Genomic DNA, 21,869 nt, shown 5'->3' on the forward strand with positions numbered 1-21,869 from the left:
TACATACATTATAAATTACTTTCCTTTTATTTTTATCCTAAATTATAGTAAGGTCATTATATTGATTTTTTTTTTTTTTTATCCTCACCCGAGGACATTTTTACATTTTTTGTTCAGATAGAGTAGGAGGGAGAGAGAAGACGAGAGAGAGAGAGAGAGAGAGAGAGAGAGAGAGAGAGAACGCGTGAAACATCTATGATAAAGGGACACATCGAGTGCCTGCCTCCCTGCACGACCCAACTAGGGCCCGGGACAAACTGCAACCGAGGTATGTGCTCTTGGCGAGAACTGAACCCTGGTCTCTCTGGACCGCAGGCTGATGCTCTAACCACTGAGAAACCGGCCAGGGCCATTATATTGATTTTTAAATTGAAGTATGTGCATGAAAAGGGGCCACATGCTAATCCAACCTTCGTGGGAGCCTTGCAAACTCAAAGACCTAAAGTAACCACAGAGGATGGACTGAAATCAAATTTTTTTTTACCCTCACCTGAGGACATTCTTCCATATTTTGTTCAGATAGAGTGGGAGGGAGGGAGGGAGAGAGAGAGAAACATCGACGTGAAAGGGACACATTGAGCAGTTGCCACCCGCGCGACCCAACCAGGGCCGGGGACAAACTGCAACCGAGGTATGTGCCCTTAGCGGGAACTGAACCCAGGTCTTTCTGGACCGCAGGCTGACACTCCAACTGCTAAGCCAAAACAGCCAGGGCTAAAATTTTTTTAACTAAAAGCAGTTTATGGCAGGTAGTCATGTCCTAGGCTGGCAACAGTCAATCTTTACCTTAACTGAGCCTGTCTGTTGTCTGTTGCATCTCCAATAACGTATCTTTGGAAAGTCAAAGTAATTTTCCTTTTTCCGGACCCCTCAAAGCACAGGCACCACTCTTCAGAGACCACAAATCCCCTCATTGTTGTTGAGTTAATTGTTGACTGTTAACTATCCTTTACCCACCTATGTAAAAGATGAGTGTGTCAATAATTTTACTTTTCATCCAATCCCAGAAGTTTCCCCTCTTTGCTTTCTCCCACCTCCCTACTCTATCACCAATGAATTTCATGTAATTCACTTACATCTTCTCTTTTGATTGTAATGTATAAAATAAGGTGCAAAAGTGCCATTCTCTGGAGCATTATCTCAATCCATTAAGATTTTGCTTTCCGCCCTGGCCGGTTTGGTTCAGCGGTTAGAGCGTCGGCCTGCGGTCCTGAGAGACCCGGGTTCGGTTCCCGCTAAGGGCATGTACCTCGGTTGCAGTTTGTCCCCGGCCCTGGTCGGTTGTGCGGGTGGCAGCCACTCAATGTGTCCCTTCACGTCGATGTTTCTCTCTCTCTTCCTCTCTCTCCCTCCCACTCTACCTGAACCAAAAAAAAAAAAAAAAAAATACGTAAAAAAAAAAAAGATTTTGCTTTCCCACAATTGTTGACAGTTTTGGCTCAAATAAACTCGCAAACTTCTTCACAGTTTTGAATGTTTCTTACATCGACAGATATAATTCACATACTGTAAAATTCATCCCTTAAACTGTACAATTCAGTAGATTTTATTATATTCACAAAGTTTGCAATCATAACCACTACCTGAAGTTCTAGAACATTTTCATCACCTCCCCCAAAGAAATCCGGTACCCATTAATCCTATTCCCTCTTTCTCCAGCCTTTGGCAACCATTGATCTACTTTCTGTCTGTATGGATTTGCCTATTCTGGATATTTTATTTAAACGAGATCATAAAGTAACTTTTGTGTCTGTCTTTTTTTACTTAGTGTGTTTTAAGGGTTCATTCATGTTGTAGCATGTGTCAGTACCTTATTCCTTCTTCTGTGTGATTAATATATTGAATTTTTGAAATTATATGGGTAGGCAGTTATATTATCTATGCATGTAATTTCAGGACAGTAGGGTGTTGACAAAATATTTGTTATGGAAAGGAGTATTGGAGCAGAGCCACTGACCTAGCTGGAAAGACTAGTCACGTGTATATAAAAAGGCAAGCAATAGCCCTGGCTGGTTTGGTTCAGCGGTTAGAGTGTTGGCCTGCGGTCCAGAGAGACCGGGGTTCGGTTCCGCTAAGGGCACGTAGCTCGGTTGCAGTTTGTCCCCGGCCCTGGTTGGTCGTGCGGGTGGCGACCACTCGATGTGTCCCTTTCACGTCGATGTTTCTCTCTCTCTCTCTCTTCCTCCTACTCTATCTGAACAAAATATTAAAAAAAAAGGCAAGCAATAATCCAGGCAAACACATTATGTTATCAGGGGATGGTTATATTTTCTTGGACAAAGGTGGACAGGTGAGAATTAGGCAGAGATTAGATCTGAGTGATAGATCCTATTCAGTTAGTGGATTGGCAAGGCCTGGAATGAGATGCAGGCATCCGAAAGTTAAACTGCCATTTTTTCAGAATGCTACTCCATCTCAAGTGTTCACCAAAGGTTCTTTCCTTGGAGTGGGCCCTGGAATGAAGAAGGAGATCAACGGAAGCAAAATGATCCTTCTGGAACTGAATGGATAGTTCAGCAGTGGCAACCTAAGGGGACGGGGTTTGCAGAGCAAAGCCAATAGCTACCAACGTGGATCCTTAGGGGAACTTCGCGCCTCCGCCGGGGCTATTTAGGCCCGTCCCGGCTGCCGTGGCGGGCTGCGCTCAGCGGTTGAGGGGCGGGGCCTCTACTGACAATGGCGGGCGAGCTTGAGAGTTGCAAGGCCCTGAGCGGGCTGCTGAGCGGCCTGGCCCAGAAAACTTTCCATGGGCACCCCGGCATCACTGAGGACCTGCTTCGGAGCCAGCTCTATCCGGAGGTGCCACCCGAGGAGTTCCGGCCCTTTCTGGCGAAGATGACGGGGATTCTTAAGGTACTGCTCCTCCCTGCAGCCTCCATCGCGTAGCCCAGCCCCTTATCCGCCTCCCTCAGACTCGTAACCCTCAGTAGCTGAAAAGTCTTTGGTCCTCCGACCTCTACGCCATGGGCTCCACATTTTGCTCCTTCAGAATCGGGGCGCTCGCTGCGTCGTCTCTTCTCACTTTCTTAAGGGTGACCCCTTTCTGTTCAAGCTCCCAGCCCTTCCAGCAGTGCTGACGGGAGACCACGCTGGGCGTTTCTCTAGATACTTCTCTTTTGTGTAGATACCAATTTAGAGTTGCCTCGGAGGATCTGTAGGCTTCACACTTTTAAAAATTAAAAGCGAGTAAGTCGTCAGACTTCCCCGCATGGTGGAAGTGGGGAGCGTTGAAGTGCGCCGGGACAAGGGGTGCACTGGCCGGATCGAACCCTGTCAGGCGGTCCACTCTATGGTTAAGGGAGCATATTTACCAGCTTCAAGTCAAAGGGCGAGCCAGCCTGTCCGATAGAAATGTAGGGAGAGCTAAATGTGTACTTTAAAAGGTTCTAGTGGTCACATTAAAAAAGGAAAAAGAAGCAGGTGACGTTAATTTTAATATTTTATTTAACCCAGTATATCCAAAACACTATCCCCTTTTTTGTTACTCCTCACCCAAGGATATTTTTTCCACTGATTTTTTAGATAGAGAGGAAGGGAGGGAGAGGGAGAGAGAAGCAGAAACCTCAGTGTGAGAGTCACCTCAGTTGGTTGCGGGCACACGCCGGGACTGGGGATCTAACCTGCAGCTCAGGAACGTGCCCTTGGGAGAATGGGACCGCGAGGTGGTTCGAACCGCGCAGCTGAACCAGACCGGGCCACAGTATTCTCTCTTCACATGTAATCGATGTATAATATAAATAAGATATTTTTTTATTTTTTCCACAAAGTCTTTCAAGTATGGTATGTGGTATGTGTTTTATACTTAAAGCACATATCTATTTGGACTAGCCACATTTCAAATGCTCAGTAATCACATGTGCTGATGGCCACTGGTGTTGGACAACACTGGTTTAGACTGAGAACTAGTCATAGGAATGAATCTAGGGCCAAAGTGTAGAGATAAGACTGTAAAATGATTTTTGATTTTTGTGGGCCTCCTGTGTATTAAGAACTGTACTAGATGTTTTACTTTTTTTTTTTGGTGGTACATGCCCCTAGCGGGAACCAAATCCGCAGGCCAACACTCAACCGCTGAGCCAAACTGGCCAGGGTGATGTTTTACATTTTATTTAATTTGTTTCTTGTCAAAGCTTTATATGGTGGACATTCATTTTAAAGATTAGGGAATAGGTCCTGACGGTGTGGCTCAGTGGTTGAGTGTGACCCATGCACCAAGGACACATGCCCGGGTTGTGGGCTCGATCCCCAGTAGGGGGCATGCAGGAGGCGGCCAATCGATGTTCTTTCTCATCGATGTTTCTGTCTCTATCTCCCTCTCCCTTTCTCTAAAATCAATAAAGAGCCCTGGCCAGTTTGGCTCAGCGGTTAGAGCGTCGACCTGCGGTCCTGAGAGACCGGGGTTCGGTTCCCGCTAAGGGCGCGTGCCTCGGCTGCAGTTTGTCCCCGGCCCTGGTCGGTTGTGCGGGTGGCAGCCACTCGATGTGTTCCTTTCACATCGATGTTTCTCTCTCTCTCTCTGTTCCTCTCTCTCCCTCCCACTCTACCTGAACAAAAAATGGAAAAATGTCCTCGGGTGAGGATAAAAACAAAAATAAAATCAATAAAGAAAAAAAAATTTTTTTTTAAAAAAGGGCAATGGAGACCTGTGCCTGTGGGGAGTTGCCCCTACCCACTTGCATATAATCTCCCTTGCCTTTTCAAATAAAATAAAATAAAATAAATAAAATAAAAAATAAAATAAAATAAAATAAAATCACACGTGGTTTAAAAGTCAGTGTTAAAATTTCACCTGCTATACATTTGCACTTGTTATTTGTTTCAAAACTGCTTAGCCCTGGCCGGGTGGTTCACTTGGTTGAAGCTCGGTTGAAGCGTAGTCCCTACACCAAAAGGTTGCAGGTTTGATTCCTGGTCAGGGTACATACCTAGGTTTTGGGTTCCATCCCCAGTTGGGGTATGTAGAGGAGGCAACCAATTGATGTTTCTCTCTCTCTCTCTCGGGGAAAAAAAAAATCCTTGGGTGAGGTTTAAAAAAAAACTGCTTATGCTTTAAAAAGGCATTTCAAAGAACTTATATGTATACATGCATAACCAATGGACACAGACAACAGTGCAGTGAAGGCAGGCATGTGGGGGAGCAGGGAGGAGGGAGTCAATGGGGGAAAAAAGGAGGGACATCTGTAATAAAAAAAAAATTTTTTAAAAGGCAGTTTTGCCCTGGCCGGTTTGGCTCAGTGGTTAGAGCATTGGCCTGTGGTCCGGAGAGACCCGGGTTCAGTTCCTGCTAAGGGCATGTACCTCGGTTGCAGTTTGTCCCCGGCCCTGGTTGGGTTGTGCGGGTGGCAGCCACTCGATGTGTCCCTTTCATGTCGATGTTTCTCTCTCTCTCTCCCACTCTATCGGAACAAAAAATGGAAAAATGTCCTTGGGTGAGGATTAAAAAAAAAAAGTCAGTTTTGTTTTTCTTTTTGAAACTGCCTTTGTTTATTTATAATATTTGAATCCAGAATAAAAACCAAACAACAAAGCAATTATTTCATAAAAGTAAATGGGTTGTCTGTGGAAATATAAGGGATAGTATCTCAGGTGTGATCCTAGACATGCTAAATAAGTTTAGTTGATGTCATAAATAAATAAATAGAGAATGACTTCTATTTCTAGCAAATCTTACTCTTTGAATGGTCAGAAAAGGTTTCCTAGAGAATTTGGTGTGTTACTTGTGTTTTTGAGGTGTTTGGTAGGCGAAGGGGAAGTTGAGGATAAGGAACTGCAGGCCAAGAAGTAAGAACAGCACATGTGTAAGTGTTGTCTTAGGGTCTCCAAACACTGGGGCTACTTCTCTCTAGGTGGCCCCTATTTTGATAGTGTTGTTTTGTTATGAGATAAAAGTTACAGGATACCAACTGGCTGGTGTGGCTCAGTGGATTGTCATCCCATCGACTGAGATCCTGGTTCGATTCCCATTCAGGGCACATGCTGGGGTTGCAGCTCAATCCCCAGTAGGGGGTGTGCAGGAGGCAGCCGGTGGATGTTTCTCTCTCATATTGATGTTTCTATCCCTTCCTCTGTCTCTAAAAAAGAAAAATCAATAAAAACATGTTTAAAAAATAATTGCAGGATACCCAGAGAAGAGATTGCCTGGAAACTCTCCCTTATTTTCTTTTAAATACATTGCTGAATAATATCCAGGTGTCATTCCTCTGCTTGAGGATGGAATACTTCAGTGTTCTGAGCGATTCTAGTTTGAAGAGCTGGCATGGCTCTGTTGGTGGTGGGAATAGAACAGAAGATTTGCCTGTGCTTGGCAGTAGAGCTTCTGCAGAGCTGACTGGTCTGAGGTATCAAGGGAGAAAGCCTTTAATTGTTTGACTTAGGGCTGAAATCATAGGCCCTTGATGACATTTAATTCCAGTCTTTATTTATCTTATAAGCAACACTGAGGGGTGAAACTCTCTCTAACTCTTATGGGAACCTAAAGAGCAAACGTATTTTATTTTTTTCAATTACAATTGACATTTAATATTATGTTAGTTTCAGGTTAGACATTAGATATTACAAAGTGATCTCCCCATAAGTCTAATACCCACCTGACACCATACATAGTTATTACGATATTGTTGACTATATTCCCTCTTCTGTACTTTATATCCCCATGCCTGTTTTGTAACTGCCAATTTGTACTTTTTAATCCCTTCAGCTTTTTCACCCATCCTCCCAACAAACATGCTTTTTTTTTTTTAATCCTCACCCGAGGACATTTTTCCATTTTTTGTTCAGGTAGAGTAAGGAAGAGAGAGAGAGAGAGAAACATCGATGTGAAAGGAACACATTGAGTGGCTGCCACCCGCACGACTGACCAGAGCCGGGGACAAACTGCAACCGAGGTACGTGCCCTTAGCGGGAACCGAACCCGGGTCTCTCAGGACCGCAGGCCGACGCTCTAACCGCTGAGCCAAACCGGCCAGGGCCCAACAAACATGCTTTTTAAACAAAAGAGCTTTGAGCAGAGATATAATGTCCATCTGCAATAAAAGAGAACACACACAAGCATGATTCAAGGATGCTGTAGTATTTGCAAATAGAGGTCTAACTAAGCTGCTGTGGTCAGAAGAGAGGTATTAGTTATTTTTGGCAGGTTTTGTGGAGATGCCATTTTTGTGGCTCTTGAAGGTATAAAATATTTTAGACTAAAATGAGAGGCAGCAATATAGGGTATTCTAGGTTAAGAAAATAGAAGGGGTGGGGCAGAAAAATGTAGAGCAGGTTCAAGAAATGGTGAATAGTCCAATTTGACCATAGCATGATGTTACTGAATATAGAATATTGGTGGAGGTGGCAAGAAGTAAAATAACATTTTATTCCTTTATTCCTGCTCTTAAGCAAAGTATACATTTTTTTATTTTTCAATTTTAAAAAATTGTGGTAAAATGCATATAACACAAAATTTATTATCTTAACCATTTAATTTTTATTTATTTTTTGTTAATCCTCACCAGAAGGTATTTTTCCATTGATTTTTAGATGGAGTGGGAGGGAGGGAGGGAAGGGGGGAGAGAAGGAAAGAAACATTGATGTGAGAGAGACACATTGACTGACTGCCTCCCACACGACCCTGACCAGGGCCAGGGCCCAAACCTGCAACCCATGTATGTGCCCTTGACTGGGAATCGAACCCATGACCCCTCAGTCTGCGGGCTGACTCTCTAACTGATGAGCCAAACTGACTAGGGCCGATCATAAACATTTTATTTTATTTTATCCTCACCCGAGGACATTTTTTCATTTTTTGTTCAGATAGAGCAGGAGGTAGAGAGAGGAAGAGAGAGAGAAACCTCAATGTGAAAGGGACACATCGAGTGGCTGCCACCCATACAACCCCACCAGGGCTGGGGATAAACTGCGGACAAACTACAACCGAGGTACATGCCCTTAGCGGGAACCAAACCCTGGTCTCTCTGGACCGCAGACCGATGCTCTTACCGCTGAGCCAAACCGGCTAGGGCCGATCGTAACCATTTTAAAGTGTACAGTTTAGTGGTATTAAATACATTCATACTCTTTTGCATCCATCACTCCCATCTATATCTATAATTCTTTTTATCTCGTAAAACTGGAACTTTATACCCATTAAACAATAACTTCCATAACTACTCCTCCATAGCCCTTGGCAACCACCATTCTTTCTGTCTCTATGATTTTGACTACCCTAAATATCTCATATAAGTGGAATCATACAGTATTTGTCTTTTTTTGTGACTGACATTTCACTTAGCATAATGTCTTCAGGGTTCATCCATGTTATAGCATATGTCAGAAATATCTTCCTTTAAAAGGCTGAGAATAGTACATTGTGTGTATATACCACATTTTGCTTATTCATTCATCTGTCATTGGACACTTGGGTTGCTCCCATGTTTTAGCTATTGTAAATAATACTGCTGTGAACACAGGAGTGCAGGTGTCTCTTTGAGACCCTACTTTCAGTTATTTTGAGTATATACAGAGGTAGAATTGCTAGGTCATATGGTAACTCTACTTCTAGTTTTTTGAGGAACCACCATACTGTTTTTTTTTAATGACTATACTATTATATATTCCCACTAACAGTGCATAAGGGTTCTGATTCCCCCCACCCCCAAACTTGATATTTTCTTTTCTTTTTTTGTAGTAGTCATCCTCTTGAGTATGAAGGGGACAGGATATATACATTTTTACATATAGATGACATCAGAGGTCAAAACATTGTTTTCTTTTGTCTTTGTAGAGTCTCAGCAATCTTGGAATTCAAACTGCAGGCTAGAAGAAAAGCAGTGAAGAAAATACTAAATAAAAATGCAGGAATCTAAGCAAAGGAAAATGTACTGAGGATAAAAATGGAGTAGTACTTCAATTCTCATTTGGTGGCCGGCCATAACTTTCAGTCATCTATAGAAAATTAAGTTCTGTGAAGAAAGTGAAAATGAAGAGGGACAACAGTGGTAGGAGGAAAAGAATGAAAGGTGTGTAACTCAGCAGGGACTAGGCAGTGGATACACATGTTAACAGGCTCCTTGCTGCAAGCTGCCTGCATTCATTCATAGACTGTGTTTCAGGTTCAGGTGCTTCCAGAGCTTCAGCCTTCCCCTCTAACCTTCACATTGTGTGACCAGGTATAATGCATTGATTGCTGGCATTTGTACTGGTACCTGTTTTCCACTTGGAATGGAGCTCTTCAACCCTACTTGGCTGGGACATTGACCCTCTCTAACTTTGCCTATTGATAACAAAAGGACAAACCTTTCATTTACTTGTGGATAAATGAAGCTGGCCATTCACTTGCTCTAGTTTTATTTATTTTGGTAGTTCCTGAGGGGCAGTGAAATCAATGAATTGAATGTGTTGTGTTTAATTAGGGAGATGATATCCTATATAAATACTCTGTCATTTTTATCTGATTTTTTTGAGCCCACATTTATAATTTCAGTTTCTTGTAGATATATGTTTACATACTTCATGTTTCTTGCTCCTGCTGTTAACCTTGTGGGTATGCTCCTTAATTCCAATTTACTAAAATTCTAGAGAAAGATTTTAACTGTGAAGCTAGATCGCTTTTTGTATACTAAACTTTTGTATTCTCTACTGCCCTCTGTTGGTGATGATTTTATTTTCTCACTGAAATTTTATTAAACAAAATATTTAATGAAAGTTCTGTTGGATTTTGTTTTGTCTATTGTTGATATATTCCTACACACAGCTCTGTAAATCAGAAGTTAACTTATTGCCCTGGCTATTGGGGCTCAGTTGGTTGGAGCATGGTCCCTTACACAGAAAGGTTGTGGATTCTATTCCCAGTCAGAACACATAACTAGGTTCTGGGTTTGATCCCCAGCCCCGGTTGGGGTGCATGCAGGAGGCAACTGATTGATATTTCTCTTTCTCTCCTCCCTTTCCCCTCTCTAAAAATCAATGAACATGTTCTTGGGTGAGGATTAAAAAAAAAAGTTAATTTATCCATTTCTATTTTCACTCATTTGGATTAAAAATATATTTATATAGCCCTGGTCGGTTTGGCTCAGCGGTTAGAGCGTCAGCCTGCAGTCCAGAAAGACCAAGGTTCAGTTCCTGCTAAGGGCATGTACCTCGGTTGCAGTTTGTCCCCAGCCCTGTTTGGGTCGTGCGGGTGGCAGCCACTCAATGTGTCTCTTTCATATTGATGTTTCTCTCTCTCTTCCTCTCTCTCCCTCCCGCTCTATCGGAATAAAAAAATGGAAAAATGTCTTCGGGTGAGGATAAAAATATATACACACACACACACACACATCTATTTATATCCTATTTTAGAAGTCTAGAAATACATAAAACAGCATATGGATTGGTCTTCCTGATCCACTTCTGCCCCCTACAGTCTATTCTCAGCACAGCTACCAGTGACCGCCCCTCCCCCCCCAGGTTTATCTTCTTGTCTTTATACAAATATCTTAGCTTTCTGAATCTTTTTAGGGCTGTATCCTCAAATTTTATTTTTTCCATTTTCTATTTTTTTTTTTTTTTTACTTCTTGATAGATTTCCTCAATGTTCTCTTCTAGCCTTTTTTTTTTCTTTTTTATCCTCACCTGAGGACATTTTTTCATTCAGATAGAGTGGGAGGGAGAGAGAGACACATGGATGTGAAGGGGACACATCGAGTGGTTGCCACCCACACAACCCAACCAGGGCTGGGGACAAACTGCAACCGAGGTACATGCCCTTAGTGGGAACCGAACTGAACTGTGGGTCTCTCTGGACCACAGGCCAACACTCTAACCGCTGAGCCAAACCGGCCAGGGCCTCTTCTAGCCTTTTAATTGAATTTTTTACTTGATTATGTTTATAATTTCCAAGAGTTTTCTTTCTTCCTTCCTTCTTTCTCTCTCTGTCTCTCTGTCTCTGTCTCTGTCTGTCTCTCTCTCTCTCTCTCTCTCTCTCTCTTTCTTTTTAACAATCTGTCCATGTTACTTTATTTATTAATTTTTTCTTTGTGGTACGTGCCCCTAGTGGGAACTGAACCTGGGACTCTGGTCTGCAGACTGATGCTTAACCGCTGAGCTAAACTGGCCAGGGCCCAAGAGTTTTCTTTTGACATAGAAATATACTGTTTATTTTAGCCAATGTAGGGGAAGACCCTCTTAGGGTCTCTGGCCAGGTCTTGAAAATTAAACTCACAATGATTAACAGGAGAAAGTTTTATGTGACACAGAAAATGAAGACCTGAGTATTTTATGCTATGTTTGATGAAGAGTGGACAGTTATCAAGGGATAGAATAGGTTAAAGAGTATGAAGTAATTGTGGTAAACTAGGGGAAACAGTAAGGCCTGTTTGTAAGGTTCTTCTTGGTGACCTTTTGTCTTTGTCCATATGGATGCTCCTTTTTTTTAGGTATAGGGAGTGCACCTCTCACATGAAGGTTTTATGACCTGTTTCAGGAAAAAGGTTTTGGGAGAGGGAAAAGTGACCTTCTTGTTTTGCATTCTTTTCAGCTCCTTCAGTTTAAATATTCAGTATGCAAAAGTGCCATATTTTGGGGTGGCATGTCCTGAACACCATCACCAACAGTCTTTCCTCTCTTTTGTACAATACAAAATATTCCGGCCCAGCCGGTGTAGCTTAGTGGTTGAACATTGACCCATCTACCTAGAAGTCACTGGTTTGATTCCCCATTGGGGCACATGCCCAAGTTTTGGGCCAAATCCCCAGTGGGGGGGCATACAGGAGGCGGCCAATCAGTGTTCTCTCTCATTGATGTTTCTCTCTCTCTTTCCCTCTCTCTCTAAAATCAATAAAGAAAAAAATTAAAAACAACAACAATACCTAATATTCTGTACTTGGCTTTTAAAACTCTTTCCATCTTGACCCTGATTTTATATGCTACTTTTTAGTATTTGGAATTTAAATTTAGTAACTTTGTACTGAGCACTGGTGAAACCTTTTTTTAAGAGGCTTTAAAAAAAAAAAAATGTTTTTATTGATTTTAGAAAGAGGAAGAGAGAAACATCATTTGGCTGCCTCCTGCACGCCCCTTACTGGGGATTGAGCCCAAAACCAGGGCATGTGCTCTGACTGAGAATCCAACCAGTTGACCTTCATTGCATGAGCCGAGTCGTCACTCAACCATTGAGCCACACTGGCTGGGCTTTAAGAGGCTTTTGGGTATGATGTAAATATTGAAGAGGTTAAATTCTGTGGAATGATACCCCACTTAATCTTTTTAATATTTCAGTAGTTTAATGTTTTCCATTCTGTGGAGTATATTTTAATTTTATTATTGATATATATTATTTTAAAAGCAGACTTTGATCCTAGTTTCCAAATAACCTGGAAAATTTTGTGGAAAGTATTTACAGTAAAAGCAGAGGCTTAAAAGTGCATTTTGTATCGTTTACAAAATGACTGGAGTTGACTGCCCATTAATGGTGATTTTTAAAAAGATTGTCAGTGAGTGGTATTAATCTGTTTTGGGATTTGTCTTATGGAATGTAGCCAGTACCTCATTTTTGTGAAAAAGCCAGCTGTGGAAAAGCCAGAATGCTTTTTTTTTTTTTTTGCTTTTTTTTTTTTTATCCTCACCCGAGGACATTTTTCCATTTTTTGTACAGACAGAGTGGGAGGGAGAGAGAGGGAAACATGAGAGAGAGGGAAACATCGATGAGAAAGGGACACATCGAGTGGCTGCCACCCACACGACCAACCAGGGCTGGGGACAAACTGCAACCAAGGTACATGCCCTTAGCGGGAACCGAACCCGGGTCTCTCCAGACCGCAGGCGGACGCTCTAACCGCTGAGCCAAACCGGCCAGGGCCAGAATGCTTTTTAATGTTTAACTTTCTTGTCTTTGTAGTAGAGTTTTTGCATTTATTATATAATATAGAAAGATTTTATTGTATAGGGTACTTTTAAATCTATTATTGGTCTCTCTTTACAAATAAAGAATGATGTGTCCAGCAGTCTCTTTTTGATACTTGACTCAATTTAAGAATGAGTCCTTATACATTTTGGACAGCAAATATTAAGTAATAAAGAAAATAACAAATATTAAGTAAACTGAGTATAAAAAATGGATGCAAAATATCTGGTCTTAGCCCTGGCTAATTTTGCTCAGTGGTTAGAGTGTTGGCCCGCAGACTGTAGAGTCTTGGCTTTGATTCCTGGTCAAGGGCACGTACTTGGGTTGCAGGTTTGATCCCTGGCCCTGGTTGGGGTCGTGCACGAGACAGCCAATCTATGTGTCTGTCTCACATAGATGTCTGTCTGTCTCTCTCCCTCCCTCCCTCCCTCTTCATCCCTTCCACTCTATCTAAAAATTAATGGAAAAATATCCTCTGGTGAGGTTTAACAACAACAAAAATGTGGTCTTAAAATGTTTAGTTTAGGAGACATGAATAGAAGAGACTGAAAACATTTGCCTGAAAACATATGACTTGTCATACTTTCAGGATTCATTTGTCTTCTCTCTAGTATTGTCTTAACTATAAGCAGTAATTCCGTTTTTCTACTTTAGGTGGCAGTAGAATATTGGCTTGCAATATACTGATAAAATACAATAATGTTTAAAATGTTCTTTCTCTTGAATGTTCTAATTCAGAAAACAAAGTTGGCTATTCTACAAGAATTTCTTACCCAAAAGAAGTCTAAATATTTGGTTTGATAATTTGAATTTAGAAATACCATTTCTGGCTCTGTAAACAGATCCCTTTGCTATAGTTCTGTAGTTTTTGTATAAATGAATTTTGCTAATTTCATTGAGCATTTTTGAGAATTTAGATAACTCATGAGATGCACTTTTACTCCTCTGAAGGATGATAAGATATTACCTTTTAATGCCGCTGGACATCACACAATAAAGCAACAATTACAGATTACCAATTGGAGTTTGCACACTGGCCAGTCTACAGACCTATTTTTAAACGAAGCTATTATTTATGAAATCCCTTAATTTTTATTATGTTTCTCCTGAGCATATGTTACTTAAGAAGTAAACAAATCATTTGTCATTTATTTAAAATATGCTTATTCAAATGAACATTTATTGAGTACCTGCTATGTGTCAATTCCTATGCCTGGCACTGGAACATCAATGAACCAAAAAGACTATTTTCCTGCCTCCTGGACTTGACTTTAAAGGGAGGCAGGGGTATCCTGACAGTAAACAAGCATATGTGCATAAAGGGATGGCAGAAAATGTATTCATGTTTATATACTTCTTCCCCTTCACCTCTAATAATTTTTTTGATCTCTCAAAATCAATGACAGACATTTACCTGTGATAATGAATTTTCCATCATTAGTATCTTTGGTTTTCTTATAAGAAAACCAGTAGATTTTACTTACAATCAAGATAATAAGTGTTAATATATTAATTTTATATAAATTTGATGTTTAGGACAGAATCTTGTAGTATATTATTTTTACCATCCAGAATTGCTTAGTATGTAATACATTCTTTGATATAGAGGTATGAAGTAACATTTTTTCTATTGAGAATTCCACACTGGAATATATATATTCCCATACATATATAATATATCTAATTTGCTTTTCTTTATATTTAATTATCTATCCCTAATGTCATTAATTTTTTGTATCCTTTCTGACATTTCAGCTACTTTATAGAAAGGACACTTTCCTTTTTTTTTTTGAGGTTTTTAAAATAACATTTTGTTTTAAGTTAACATATATATAATAGGAAACTGAAAACACACAAAAAAGTCATTCATAATCATAAGCAGTTTACAGTTTGACATGTTCTAGGTCCCCTGTGTGTATCTACACAATGAAGCTTCCATTTCTGTGTAATTAAATTGTACAGTTATGTATCATGCTTTTTCACACATCATAGATATTTACCATTTCAAAGTCCCAAAGCTATTTGAGTATTTTGATAACCAAGAATGTACTACACCAATTCAATCTGGAGGAAAAAAATGTGATCTTGCCTTTCTTGGTGACAAAATTTCATAGGGGACAAAAATAGCAGTAGGCCTCTAGATAAAGACATTGGCAGAGTTACAATTAAAATACCGCATTTCCTTAATGTTCAATTAAAAATGAAACACAAAGCAACAGAGTACGCAAAGCATAATACTTCTAAGATAATTCAATGGTATTTTAAAATATTAGCAAGGAGGCAAGTTTCCACTGACATTCTTAACAGTGTATTCCTATAGCACAGCCAGAAGAGATGCACACACATCAGTGGTTATTATTACGATGTAAATATGAACACATCCACATGCATCCCTTTATCCTTCTTTCTGTCCCTCTGCTGCCAGCCTTAGTGAACAGGTCCTGATGTCCATTTCTGAGATGGTCTAACAATTCCATGTCCACAGTGCCTCTTTTCTATCAATTATAACAAAAAGATATTTACAAATTGATTAATTCACTAGCTCTACTTTTTTAAAAATTATTTTTATTAATTTGTTTTTGTTACAGACATTTCTCCTTTTTCCCCCATTGACACCCTGCTCCCCATCCCCTCTGCCCCATCCCCAGCTTTGTTGTCTATGTCCATCGGTTATGCATACATGCATATAAGTTCTGTGGCTCATCTCTCCCCCCCCCCCCAACAACAACCTCTCTTCTGAGGTTTGTCAGTCTGTACCCTACCTCTATGTCTCTGGGTCAATTTTGTTCATCAGTTTGTTTAGTTCATTATATTCCACAAATAAGTGAGATCTTATGATATTTGTCTTTCTCTGCTTGGCTTGTTTTGCTTAGCATAACACTCTCCAGGTCCCTCCATGTCATCTCAAATGATAAGAGACCTTTCTTTCTTACAGCTGCATAGTATTCCATTGTGTACATGTACCACAGCTTTTTTATCCACTCATCTACTGATGGACACTTGGGTTGTTTCTAGATCTTAGCTATTGTAAATAGTGCTGCTATGAATATAGGGTCACATATATTCTTTCTGATTGGTGTTTCAGGCTTCTTAGGGTATATTCCTAGAAGTGGGATTACTGGGTCAAATGACAGTTCAATTTTTAACTTTTTGAGGTAACACCATAGTGTTTTCCATAGTGGCTGTATCAGTCTGCATTCCCACCAGCAGTGTACTGGAGTCCCCTTTTCTCCACACGCTCGCCAGCACTTGTTTGATGATTTGTTGATGGCAGCCATTCTGACAGGTGTGAGGTGATACCTCATAGTTGTTTTAATTCTATATTTTTTTAAAATCTTCACCAAGGATAAGGTTTTCATTGATTCTAGGGGAAGGGGAGAGGGGAGAAGGGAGAGGGAAAAAGCGATGTGAAAGAGGAGCATCGATCAATTGCCTTCAGTACATACTCTGACTGGGAACGACCCGAAACCTGGGTGTGTGCCCTGATTGGGAATTAAACCCGTGACCCTTTGGTGCTTGGCACAACAGTCTGACCAATTGAGCCACACTGGCCAGGGCACTAGCTCTACTTTTTTTTTTTTCATATATTGTCACCTCAGGACATCTAAAAAGTTAATGTTACAAAATAAAGAACAAATCTTGTCCACAATAAACACCAGGTACTTTACAAAAATGCACATCTATATAGACTTATGGTTATAACCTGAAGCTCTCTTCTAGATAAGGAGATACTAGCAAAGAGTTGTTCCCTTCAGCTTTCCTCTTCTCCCTCCACCATTTCAATGACTAAGTACAGAACTACATCTGGCTCCAAGAGGTAGATTAACAAAGACAAGACAGTTCTTCCTAAATACTAACAAAAGGGCATATATAAAGGGATTATTTTCTACCTCTGCTTTTTTTTTGGTTTGTTTGTTAATCCTCCACCAATTCTTTTAGAGTTGAAGGGAGAGAGAGAGAGACAGAGACAGAGACAGCAATTGGTTGCTTCGCCAACTGACCCAGTTGGAGTCAGGGATTGAACTGCAACCCAGGCATGTGCCCCTGACCAGGAATCAAACTTACAACTCTTCAGTCTGAGAGTTTATGCTCTAACTGCTGAGCCAATCTGGCCAGGGCACTACTTCTACTTTTAATATACTTTGGGCCTTAGCACTTGTTTATTCTTGAATACATAGCAATATATATATTTTTAAAATTTTGTATTGAATTTATTAGGTTGATGTTATATAGGTTTCAGGTGTACAGTTCTATAATACATTTTCTGTATATTTTATTGTGTGTTCACCACCCCAGTACATAGCAACATTAACTAAAATGCACATATGTAGCAATAGCTAGACAATCTGAACTTGTCTAAAGATTCATGGACACAGACCTCTTCTCTCTTTACTTCCTTTTCTCTCCCTACTCCCCATCACCCTGTGAACAGTCAGCACACTCTCCAAGACAAGTTTAACAATTCCATTCCCAAAATACAACCATTCTATGAGTTAACAGAAAAAAAATTCTTAAAGGGTATTACTTTAACTCTCTACTTTTAACATAGGTGTGCACTTTTAAACATGTAGAAAGACTAGATGTTTCAAATAAGGATTTGATTTTGTTTACTATACACATAGAAGCATTGAATAAACTGCACACAGAGGCTATAATCTGAAAGAAAGATACTTTTATTTTTAAGAACTTGTTATTGGAACCCAGCTGGTGTGGCTCAGTTGGTTGAGCATTGTTTTGTGCACCAAGACGCCACGGGTTCAAGTCACCGGTTCAGTTCCCTGTCAGGGCACATGCTTGGGTTGGGGGCTCAATCCCCAGTAGAAGGTGTGCAGGAGGCAACCAATCGATGTTGATGTTCTATCATCCATGTTTCTATCTCTCTCTCTCCCCCCCCTCCCTTCGTCTCTGTGAAATCAATAAAAATATATTTTAAAAAACTTGTTATTGGATACAGCATATGCACTGAAAAGTCTACAGATCAAACTTGTGCAGCCTAATGAATTTTCACAAACTGAACGTACCCATGTAACCAGCACACAGACTAAGAAGACATATACTACCAGCACCCCAGAGCCCCCTTTATTATTCCACATTTTTAAATTTTAATTGAATTCAAGTTTCATTTAGGCAAAATAAGTAAGCTCTAGAGATCTACTGTACAACACTGTACCTGTAAATTTACATAAAACTCACCTCTTTTCTAGTCACTAGGCCATCCCCACTCCCCACTTTCTTCTAATACCATAGTTTTTTTCCTGTTTGTTAACTTTATATAAATAGAATTTACAGTACATGCCCTTTTGTGTCTGGCTTCTTTCACTTAACATTTGGTTTATGAGATTCAGCATTATTGCATAATAGTTGTAGATAATTTATTCTTACTGCTGTAGAGCAGAGGTCACCAAAGTATGACCCATAGGCTAACTCTGGTCCCTGTTTTTTATAGCCAGTGAGCTAAGAATGTTTTTACATTTTTAAATGGTTAAAAAAAGTATTTTTATGACCCATGAAAATTACCTGAAATTCAAATTTTAATACCCATAATAAAATACATGGTTGCTTTTGCTCCACAAGGTCAGAGAAGTAGTTGTAACAGAGACTTGGTAGCTGACAAAGCCTAAAATATTTACTGTCTGGCTCTTTACAGAAAAATTTGCAAATCCCTGCTGAGCACACAAGTGCTTGAATGTATCACAAGATCCTTATCCATTCTACTCTTGATGGTGGATTTGAGAAGTTTCTAGTTTTTGCCTTGTGAAGAGGATACTACTTTCCCTTAAAATTCAGCTATTTTCTTAGTAGGTCTCTTCCATTGAGTAAAGAGCCTATTTTGTGTATTTTAAATATTGTTTTATTGTGATAAGAAAACTTAAAATTTTAAGTATACAATACAGTATTGCTAACTATAGGTTGTACAGCAGCACTCTAGAGCTTATTCATTGTACTTAACTAAAACTTGAACTTGATTTAAATAAACAAATGTGGTATAATTGCAGAGATATATATAGACATCTGGTCAAAGATTGTATATTACCTATGTAGGAGAAGATTAAGATGGGGATACAGATCTGTTTGGAGGTAAACAATTAAGAATCAACTTCATAGACTCAGTATTGACTTTGCTTTGTACGATTTCCAGGTTATCATGTAAATTTGTTCTGAGTGGCTAAAATTGTAGATCTTTTTGGTGAATAACAGTGTAATTTAATATGATCCTAATATTATGTTTTGTGATTAGACTTGGGTAATATGGGAAGCAGCAAATTGTTTTCAAGATATCTAGCCTCAAGAGATTTTGCTAAAGCAGATACTAGGATGTTCTTTCAGGCATTCAGAATATTTAGATTTGAAAGCTGGCTTGATTAGTGGACTTAAAAACAGAAAATACCACTTAAAAATATTCTTTCATTTTAATTTTACCTTATTGTTGACGGTATTACAGATATCTCCCACTTTCTCCCTTTTTGCCCCCTTACACCCAACCTCTGTCCCGCCCCAGGCCTTCCCCATGCTATTGTCTGTGTCTGTGGGTGTGCATATATGCATATATATTCTTTGGTTAATCTCTTTCTGTCCCCACTTCTCCAAGATCTGTTATTCTGTTTCATGTATCCATACCTCTGGACCTGTTTTGTTTGTCAATTTATTTTGTTATTTAGATTCCACTTATAAGTGAAATCATGTGGTATTTATCTTTCTCTAAATGGTTTATTTCGATTAGCATAATAGTTTCCAGGTGCATCCATTGTGTCTCAAAAAATAAGAAATCTTTTTTTTACAGCTGCATACTATTCCATTGTGTAAATGTACCACAGCTTTTTTATCTACTCATCTACTGATGGACACTTGGGCTGTTTCCAGATCTTAGGTATTGTAAATAGTGGTGCTATGAACATAGGGGTGCATATATTCTTTCTGATTGGTGTTTCAGATTTCTTAGGATATATTCCCAGAAGTAGGATCACTGGGTCAAACAGCAGATCCATTTAAAATTTTTGGAGGAACCTCCATACTGTTTTCCACAGTGGCTGTACTATCTGCATTCCCACCAGCAGTATATTAGGGTTCTCTTTTCTCCACATCCCAGCTAGCACTTCTGTTTGTTGATTTATTGATGGTAGTCGTTCTGGCAGGTGTAGTGTTAATTTACATCTCTCTGATGATTAGTGATGTTGAATATTTTTTCATGTGTCTATTGGTTATCTCTGTGTCCTCTTTGGAGAAGGGCTTATTCAGGTCCTTTGCCCATTTTTTAATTGGATTGTTTGTCTTCCTTTTGTTGAGTTTTATGAGTACTTTATATATTTGGAAATTAACCCCTTATCCGATGTATCATTGGCAAATATGTTCTCCCATACAGTGGGTTCCCTTTTCATTTGATGCTGGTTTCTTTTGCTGTGCAGAAGCTTTTAGTTTGATGTAGTCTCATTTGTTAATTTTTTTATTTGTTTCCCTTGCCCTAGGTGATATATTGGTGAAAATACTGCTACATGAGATGTCTGAGATTTTACTGCCTGTTTTCTTTTAGGATTTTTATGGTTTTGTAAGTTACTTTTAAGCCTTTTATCCATTTGAGTTTATTTTTGTGTATAGTATAAGTTCATGGTCTAGTTTCATTTTTTTGCATGTACCTGTCCAATTTTCCCAACACCATTTATTGAATAGACTATCTTTACTCCATTGTATGCTCTTACTTCCTCTGTCAAATATTAATTGGCCGTTTCAGTGTGGGCCAATTTCTGGGGTCTCTGTTCTGTTCCATTGGTCTGTATACCTGCTCTTGTACCAGTACCAGGCTGTTTTGATTACAGTGGCTTTGTAGTATAGTTTGATATCTGGTATTGTGATCCCAACAACTTTGTTTCTTTTTCTCAAGACTGCTGTGGCTATTTGGAGTCCTTTCTGATTCCATATAAACTTTTGTTCTAGCACTGTGAAATATGCTGTTGGTATTTTAATAGGGATTGTGTTGAATCTGTAGATTGCTCTGGGTAGTATGGACATTTTAATGATGTTGATTTTTCCAATGCATGAACACAGTATACCCTTTCACTTTTTTGTGTTTTCCTGTTTTTCCTTTTTCAATGTCCTGTAGTTTTCTGAGTATAGATCTTTTACCTCCTTGGTTAAATTTATTCCCTGGTATATTTGTCGTTGCAATGGTAAATGGGATTTTTTTTTTAGTTTCTCTTTCTGAGGTTTCATTATTGGTGTATAAAAATGCCATCGATTTTCAGGTGTTAATTTTTAGAAAATATCAGTTTTTATAGAATATATGTCAAGATTGTTTTGTCAGTAAGTTATAAACCCTTTTAACAGTCCATCAGGTTAGGAAAAATTATTAATTTTCTTCTGTCTAGGTGGATAAACTGAATTATAGATGATGCAGAATTAGAGTATTAATTTTCATCAGCTAATGAAACAAGTATGCAGTCTTCCTATATTCATTAAACTGTGTGCAAAGTATTGTGTTAAATGGGGGGGGGATAAAATGATTAAGACACTGTATTTCACTAGGAGCCTGTATTTTACTGGGGGAGGTGAACATGTATATAAATGTTTTGAATTAAGAGCAAAATATAAAGCCCAATAAGTGAGTTGTGATTAATTTCAATTATTAGGATATAACAACATTTAAATTGGGTCTAGAAGATAAGATTTCCACAAGCAGAATAAGGGGTTCTAGGTAGAGAACAGCATTAAGACATGTAAATACATGTAAATATGGAAACATGGCCCTGGCTGGTTTGGCGCAGTGGTTGGAGCCTCAGCCCACAGATCAAAGAGCCGCTGGTTTGATTCCTGTCAAGAGCACGTTACTCCGGGTTGCAGTTCGGTCCCTGGTCCTGGTCAGGGTCATGTGGGAGGCAGCCAATTGATGTGTCTCTCTCACATCAATGTTTCTCTTTCTTTCTCTCTCCCTCCCACTATATCTGAAGATAAATGGGAAAGTATCCTTGGGTGAGGATTAAAAAAAAATGGAAATGTGTGTTGAGTTCAAGGACTG

General features: G+C 39.5%; 1 protein-coding gene across 13 annotated transcripts in view; it reads left to right on the forward strand.

Moving 5' to 3' along the window:
- Window positions 1-2,668: 2,668 nt before the first annotated feature.
- COMMD1 (copper metabolism domain containing 1) overlaps window positions 2,669-21,869 on the forward strand; it is a 112,961-nt gene continuing 93,760 nt past the window's right edge. For 9 of the 13 annotated variants that reach the window (XR_004959728.1, XR_004959727.1, XR_004959730.1 and 6 more), the window contains exon 1: window positions 2,669-2,853. Coding sequence is in view for 5 of the 13 variants with exons in the window: in XM_036263422.1 (XP_036119315.1) it covers window positions 2,677-2,853 (177 nt within the window). In the remaining 8 variants the exon portion in view is untranslated. Of the gene's footprint in view, window positions 2,854-8,764; window positions 9,000-20,388; window positions 20,406-21,869 lie in introns of those variants that run through there. The other 4 variants (XM_036263428.1, XM_036263427.1, XM_036263431.1 and 1 more) reach the window with 2 other exon arrangements.

The sequence above is a fragment of the Molossus molossus genome, unplaced genomic scaffold (assembly GCF_014108415.1).
Source record: "Molossus molossus isolate mMolMol1 unplaced genomic scaffold, mMolMol1.p scaffold_m16_p_15, whole genome shotgun sequence".
In the NCBI taxonomy this organism is placed as follows: Eukaryota; Metazoa; Chordata; class Mammalia; order Chiroptera; family Molossidae; genus Molossus; species Molossus molossus.